At 37.6% G+C, this 8,435-nt stretch overlaps 1 protein-coding gene across 1 annotated transcript in view; it reads right to left on the bottom strand.

Annotated features, from left to right (window-relative positions):
* Nucleotides 1-1,592: 1,592 nt before the first annotated feature.
* The window catches only part of LOC102381091 (partitioning defective 3 homolog), a 49,066-nt gene continuing 42,223 nt past the window's right edge, over nucleotides 1,593-8,435 (bottom strand). Inside the window, exons 3-4 of the mRNA XM_006034062.3 lie at nucleotides 7,012-7,139; nucleotides 1,593-2,598 (exon numbers count right to left, since the gene is read on the bottom strand). Of these exons, the coding sequence (XP_006034124.1) occupies nucleotides 2,205-2,598; nucleotides 7,012-7,082 (465 nt within the window). The 5' untranslated portion in view covers nucleotides 7,083-7,139 and the 3' untranslated portion in view covers nucleotides 1,593-2,204. The remainder of the gene's footprint in view (nucleotides 2,599-7,011; nucleotides 7,140-8,435) is intronic.

Below are 8,435 nucleotides of genomic sequence, written 5' to 3' on the forward strand. Positions count from 1 at the left end.
CTTTTTTCAGCAGTGATTTTTTCTGACACTGGGATCTCTCAGTGTCAAAAAAACCCATTGTGCTGAAATGAGCAGTGCACGTGTGCTGTGTGCAGTGCCTCAAGCTGCTTTGAGGTACCGCAAAATGCACATGCGCACTCATGGGGACACACCCAATTTGTTTGTTGATTGTGCTCCTGGCTTTGGTGGAGAGATGCAGAGAGAACTTAGAGAAGTGCCCTAGGATTCAGTTTTCATTTTAATGTCATGGTTCTCGTCTAAAATATCAGAAGACATTTATTTGCATATTTTCTGAGATACTTGTTAGATGCTCAGCTTGATTAGAAATCTCTTCTGTTTTCACTGTGTTTATATGCATTCACAGAAAGACAGATGTAAACCATTAGGAATATGATAAAATAACATCTGTTAAGTATTTTTAAAGCTAATGACTGCTAAGTTTTCATAAGGTTCAACAGGCGGTACCAAGGAATACAACAGGCAATAAATACTAAGACCAGGATGGAAACAGTCTTTTATTCTAAATTTTATATGTACAAGGACAGCTATTTTACACAGTTTTGTAAACTCTGTGTAAAAGAACCATAGTCATCCAACATCGATGTGTTTACATTAGTAACAATTTTTAAACATGGATTACATTATTAACAGCAAAAACCATTACAAACAGGCATAAAAGACACAGTTATGTGTGCTGAAATTTCACATATATTCTAAAAACAGGTTGACGCAAAAATAAAATGTGCCGGTAAAAAAAAAAAAGGCGTATTTTAAATCACGCAATACATGATTTTTTTTCTTTCTTTCTTTTTTTCACACGATATGCTGAGCTTTTTTCTCAAGCCTTTTCACATCAGGATTTGCAGGCACTTTAGCAACCCAGCTATATGTTTACAATACAAGAAGTTCAGACCAACAAACATAAAAACAGCTGCTGCAAAAGAAATTCTCATATCCCATATGCACATTAAAATATCACTGTTAGAGCAATCATTTTGCTTCGGTTATTTTTGGACACTGACACGCTTTTGGGATGATGTGTAACATTTTTTTCTCCATTTATCTCTTCTGCAAACACTTCAGAGTTTATTTCTGATGTGAAACCACAATGCAAAGATACAGCATATGGAAGCACAAGGCAATTGCCCACAAGACTTTACAGGTTGTAGAAAAATCCTATTTTCAGGGTTTTTTGATCCAAAAATGTCCAATTTCATTTTTCTCTTGCTTTGAGTCCCCCTCCCAAGCCTGACAAAATAAAACCAGATTATCAACATATAAAGGATGATGGTGGGATGATTCTTCCCCTCATTCTTTTCTTATATATGGTTTTCATCTGATCAAATTCATGTTTATGAAAAACAATATATAACCCAGTTGCTGGTTTTCCACTATACCCTATACTCATGTAAGAACAGATATATCTGCTATGCCTTGACTGAGATTTTATTTATAAATATAATAGCCTCTCTCTAGTTATTTCCCTGGTAATACATTGTGTGTGAAAATAGAAGACAAATGTAACAGGATTCCCAGGAACACTGAAAGCCAGAATATTGTTTTGCTCACAAATCAGGATAAATATTTTTCTATAAGTGCAGGGGGGTGGGGGGAGAGGGAATGCACATGTGCATAGTAGGAAAAAAAATTTCAGCATATAGACAGTTAAATATTGATCAACAAAGACTGTAAATGACTCCACCATAAAACATCTTAAAGTGATATCCTGAGTGGACTTGAGCCCTATCCACTCCAAAGTGATATGTAACCCTCCCCTTACCCCAAGAGAAATAAAAAAAAAAAATATATGTCAATGCTTTCTTCAACTTCAAATTCATTAATTTTATGCCACAGTGTTGTATGTTGGTGTAATAACTCACTGAAAAACAGAATGCATTATAACAAATTCTTATAAGCCATTGACAGCCATTGGACTGGGCTAGGATGCTCGATAACCAAGGGAGACATGTTGCTTACCTAAGGTATGATTGTCAAATGGTGGAAAATCCTTCCATGAATATAACACTTGAGACAGAATGGCAAAGACATAAGGCCCACCAACTCTTTGCCTATATTGTTAAAGGCACTGAAACAGACAACACATATACCCCTTAGTACCATCAGTTTAAAAAGTTTTCAAAATACGAGTCTTTATATGAAATTGTTCCTTATTGCGTGATACATTGATCTTCTTTTGCTTCAGTTCAAGAATAAAATGGTCTTCCCTTTTCCGGCGTTTGTAATCTGTTCAGCCTAGCTACCTGAGAAGGTGAAGGTGGTACATCTTGCCGAAAAGGGCCTTTTGGAGAAGTATAATTAAGGTCCTGAATTTTTTTATATGAGTCATAATTGTTAGACCCTTCAGAAGATGTCTTTTTTTTCAGTTGTTGTTCTTTCCGCCTCTGTTCTTGACGGAGCAGTTCCTGTGTTTCCAGCATTACCCTTGCATTGAAGCCATGTCCTCCCATGTAGCCGTTTCTTGATCCCTGATAGCTGGAATACCTGGGGTTTTCTTTTGCAGTCTGGAACCCTTCACCAGGAGAATAGCTCTGCTCCCAGGAATCTTGTGATACAGAACTGGCATTTTTTCTGCTTTGCCTGAAAATAAGAATGGAAATTATTTTTTAAACAGATACCAGGACTCGTTCATACTTCTTTAGATCCAGCCACAGAAGAAGACTAGGCATGCATCTGTACATTTCAGATTCTTCCCTCTGGATGGATCCAACTTCCAGCTGATGTCAGCTTTGGAGCTGGTAGAATTCTTAAAAAGTGTTCCTCTCTTTCACCCAAAGTGGCTGGTTTTTTTTCTTTCACTTAGCATAAATGCATCTGCATTTTAGATGCATTTCCTGGCTCTTTCACTTAGAAGAAATGCATCTGCATTTTAGATGCATTTCCTGGCACTACCATAGAGATACTGTGAATTTGGCAAACAGTACAACAGCGATAATTAGTATCTTAAAAAAATGTTACAATTCAATTGCAAACCAGCAAAACATATGACACAACGCAACACTTCCACAGAAACCAGATAACATTAAGTGTGTTGAATGGGTTATAAGTCACTTATGAAAGATCTGAATCTAGCCTCCTATTTGATTAAAATTGCAACAAGACGATCCTTTAAACATTTGCTTTGAAGCTGTACAAGTCAGCAGATAAACTCTCCGTTGATATATAGTTATACAGACTAGGGTTTGTTTTTCCCGATTCCAGAATTAAAGAGTTTCATACTATCACAACTGTTTCCCAGCATGCTATATCTTTCACAAAAAGAATGGCTAAGATAACCAATTTTGTTCATTTTCTGACTCCACAGGGTAGATAAATAAAGCCAATGAATATAGGAATTACGAATTCTTATCACTTTTTGTAATAAATCACCATATTATTTTAAGAAAACGTTATTGTTTTGAAATATCTTTAATTTACTATCAAGCCACTAGACATTTTTATGAATTTAAAATAAGATTGGATATGATAAAGTAAGACAATTTTGTGCTGGAATGAGAGAGATACCCACTTTGAGATTAAAATTAGTGTAAAAGAATCAGGCAATAAAACAAAATATATTGCCACATTAATCAATACAAAAATCATCTAGTTGCTGTATATATGGCTCAGTTTTTCATGTCAACACAGAGTAACAACAAGGCTCAATTTGGCCTAGTGGTTTGAACATGCAGTTTGGAATCAGGAGACCTGGATACTTTTCCTAACGTCAATCTATGTGGCAAGTCACTTAACCTTGCCGGGCTTTAACTTGGAAATGATGGGGAGTACCCATGTTTATAACCAAACTTGAGATCTTGGATGAAAATGCTTAGTTTTAAGTATGAGTGCAAAGCATTACTATTGGTGATGATAATCACATACCCCTCTTTCTAAACCAAAACACTGACTGAACCATGTTCTATTATTACTGAAACAGGAAAAAATGAAATGAACCTCCTTATGGTACATAGCTGACAAGTTTTCAAAATATGGCAACATAAATTTTCATAAAGTTTGGCTACATAAAGTTAGCCTTAAAAACCACACTGAGTTAAACTTTATTTTAAACAGTTTCACATGGGACAGGACAATAACTAATTGAATCCATTTAATTTAATTACTGTCTTCTTGTACTAGTTCAAAATTAGTAGGCCCACTTGTGTTGTCTTCATGGAAAGATTTCTTAAGTATGACTGAGGAGTATATTTGCCTAGAGCACTAATTATTTTAATTTAAAGAGTCAAAAAATGAAGCTGCTAGAAATTACGCAAGATGGGAAAAAAACAAAGTTTAAGAATAAAGCTAGGGCATTGATGTTAATCATAAAACTGTGATTGCAACAATAAACTTGCAACACAAGTATTATTAGTGACTGTGAGATTTCTTTGTAGATTAGTCATAGTGCTATGAAAAATCTGGATGACTAAAGAACTGACTGACGTCCCATTTTATTGTTTGAATGTTGGATTAACTCTGTATTTGGAGCACGATCATCTAAATATTCCCTTTAACCTGAGCTGAGAACAAACACTTGGAGAATGATTTCAACAGTTATAAAGCAGTCATGAATGACACATTAATAAGAATTCTTAATTTACTTGACATTTCTTTTACTAATCAAGCTACTCAGTACATTTCTCTTTTACTATCTTCTGTTGACTTCTCTGAGTTCCCAAAGATGTTTGGCTTCTTTTGATTTGGTTGGCTTTTTTGTTTTGCTTTCAAATTTTTATTTAAAATCATGAATTTCTACCAGTGGAACTCTGCAGAACAACCGATCTCTAGCTTTTAGGGAAAGCTAACACACAGTATTTAGGCAGATAAATCTTTCAAAAATAGAGTTCATGCTTCCTTATGTGACTTGCTGGAACTAACAAGATTGAAATGGCCTGCAGGTCCTAGGCACTGGTTCAAGCAAGCCCTTAAGTTATAAAGAGCTTATCATTTTCTTACCACCAGGTTTTTCTAACCGAAGCTTTTCTGTCTCTTGTTTATAACATACCAGTTTCCTGGTAGAGCTGCATCCATTGAGAATTACAAGGTGTGAAAAATCCTAGCACTGACAAGGGTAGAGAGGCTTCCTATACCCCTTTCTTCATATTCATGTTCTAACAAGTCCTTTGTTATCTTAGATCATGCTGAAATTATACTCAGTCACATTCTTTTTTTTACATTATATACTCCAAGGTAGCATGTTCCTGTAGCGCGGTGGGCAGAGCAGTGTGGGGAGCAGAATGGGGGTGGGGAGGGAAAGGAAAAGAGTTTTACCTTTCTCGGCTCTTTTCTTACTCTGAGAGCAGCTCCTGTGGCTGCTGTAGTATGTGCTCAAGCTGCTGCAGCTGAGGGGCACCAGGATGCTCCCAACCCCTGGGAGTCTTTGCTGTGACAGCCATAGAAGCCAGGCAGCCCTGGGTCCTGTAGTGTATGGGGTCAGAGGGGATGAGCTGAATGGCAAGCCCTCCCTGGGATTTTTGCCATGAGCCCATGGTGGTATACAGCAAGCCTGCCCTTCAGCTGCAGCAACATTACAGAGCACAGGGCTGCCTGGCATCTATGGCTGGGTGGTGCAGGGCTGCCCCCCAGGGTGGGGAATGGAGCTATTTAGGTGTCCCCTCTAAGTTGGTGGCTGGGACAGGTGCCCTGCTCACCCCACCATAGTTATGCTACTGTATATACCTCCAGTATATACCTCCATTACTTTGCCCTTTGAAAACCAGATTAAAAAGATCTAAAATCTACTTTTTCCTCATGGAGACAAATTTGGCGTTGTAGACTAAATCATTTTAGAAATAAGACAGAGGTAAGAAGAGCTGTATGAGAAAATTAAGAAAATTTTCAAAATATCAACTTTCCTCTCTCCCTTTTTAAAAACAAACTAACAAACATATTTTTTCTTATTTTCTTCCAAATGCTACCCTGAGATGAGTTGCGGTGTACAGAAATCTCAAGAGATCAGGTTGTATTTTTTTAGAGGCTGATGGTAACAATGGGGTGCAAAATCAAAGATTTAATGGTAAGCTGGCTCAGCTGTAACAAAGACGCATCTACTGGTTTTGCATTATAAAACAGTTCTACTGCCACTTTTACAAGGTTTTAGTGGAGATGTGTATACAACCATTACCTGCCCCACAAAATCACTGTGTAGGGATCAAAGCAAATACAGTATTATATTGAAGCTGCAACTGAAATCAAAGAAGTCTTTAAGCTTAAAGTACTCTTGAGAAAAGGCCACTTGACTTTACGACTATTCTTATTTCAGATTTCTCCTATCAATGTTTGAGAATTCTAAAAACTATCTGAATTAATATAAAATGTTTAAATATCACTCTTCTGGTCTAATCTACAATGCAAGTTGGGTAAAATCCCAAACCTTTGTTTTATTTCGTATTTAGCTTTTGTGATGAACTCTAAACAGTTCATTGGCCTGTGAATGTTTTAGAAATACACATTTGTTTACACTAAGGTATGTTAATTGTGAGCATTCCAATGGTCATGATCAACAGATTTGAGAAAACTCACGTCAGAAACATGGATGACCCATAGTTGGGAATGGCTTTTCATGGTTGTCACCATGGTCTATCTATCTTGTTTTCTTCAATGCATGGCTGTGTGTTAGCATAACAAGGTTGAATTGTTGTCTGTTAAGAAATTGGGCAACACAAGAAATCTGACATACAAAATATTCCTCTCTCCTCTAATAAATGTCATTTTTTTCTAAAAGTGAAAAATGATACCATACAGTGACCCATAAGGACCTGTGTGTTAAGGTTCCCATTCTGTCACATACTGAGCATGCTGGATGCCCATAAAAGTTGACTCTGAAATAATACCATGAGACAAACAGCCATCATATGCTTCTCCTTATGGACTTCTATGCCTATTCCTCACTACTTGCATAACTCCTCATATCATCATTCAAAATGAAGAGCATGCACTAAGCACATAATTTTCCTTCTGCAAATGAAATGAGCTCCAGGGTCATATACACCAAATAGTTTTAGACAGTTACCATACCTGGGTAATGAACTGTACTGGCGCTGAGCTTGCTGAAAACTCTCCCTCTCTTCCTGTCTCTGCCGCTGCATCTGAACTTCTACAGACACAGAGTGTCTGCCACTCTGTGAATATGTCTTGGAGCTTGGCTAGAGAATAAAAAAATAAAAAACAAATCAGCCACAATACAAATATATTTACATAGGAACAAATAATTAAATCCCTGTTGTATAGACACAGACATATGCTTTTTTTATAAACATGCTGTTTAAATCAGTAATTCATAATTACATAAAATTCTGCCCTTTAACACTATGCCCTCTGCTGTAGGCTACATTTCAGGCTGCTTCCATTTTGAAACATTATCAGATAAATCATAAGGACCAGGTTGTGATATACTTTTATACTGAGGAAAACAGAACTCCTTGTAAAGTAATGAACAAGACCCTCACCTGGTTTAGAGGAACAAAGTTAGAGTGGCATGTGTCTAGTTACAAACCAGATGATGGTCTGACCCAACGATACTCCTCATGGAGTGATGCGACTAAGGCTATCACAATCTGGCCCTAAACACTGCATCAACATGTTTTAGAGTAAAGGTACCCGTCCTTGTCCTAATGCAGTAATATGCCCATGTAGAGCTGGATCCTCTTCTCAGTTGTCCATTGTGCAAAATGGTCAAATGTGTCTGAGGGATTTCTCTCTGCTGTGAAAGAAGCCACAACACTGCCTCTTGCATTTCTCCCACTAAAGATGCACTGCCTTCTATATGGGTGGGAAGCAGATGAGGGAAAGAAAAAGAATGGGTAGGGATCATGCCATTTGGCCCATCAGCTTTACATTCCACTGACCCCAGCCAAAGCAGGATTAGGGACATGCAATGAGTTCCTGTGACCCCCTTTCACTGTGTGCAGAGATAGAATTCAGGTACAGCGGAGAATTCAATCTATTGTTTCCTGATTGCCTTTTAACAGCAGCTCTATACAAAGTACTACCAGAAATATAGGAAGATCCCATTGGAACACTCTGCCCTCTAACTCGAAGCTGGTGTGTCTATGTTTAGAGAAAGAAAAGTAAAGACTGCAGATTTAGTTAAGTCCGTATTTTTAGAGGTGCTGAGCATGCACAACTCAAGGCTCCAGTCCATCCTTATAGCGCAAAAAGGTACATAAAACCAATATACAGTATATTGTGCAGTGGGCATCCTTTGTCCCAGAAACAGACAAGAGGCAAAGGATATGATTTAATTTTACTGAAAATGTATGATCTTAACTCAGCTCATCTGGGAACTACTGAGTCAGTGCAGGACCCAAGCCCTTCCATAATCATTCTACCTGTGTTCAGCCCTTTACTGGGACCAACTGTTTTTCCTTCTATCTCAGAGCTAACAGGCAGACAAAAGGAGATTATACCTATTGTCAGGAGCCCCAATGTCAATTCCTGCT

The sequence above is a fragment of the Alligator sinensis genome, unplaced genomic scaffold (assembly GCF_000455745.1).
Source record: "Alligator sinensis unplaced genomic scaffold, ASM45574v1 scaffold6_1, whole genome shotgun sequence".
In the NCBI taxonomy this organism is placed as follows: Eukaryota; Metazoa; Chordata; order Crocodylia; family Alligatoridae; genus Alligator; species Alligator sinensis.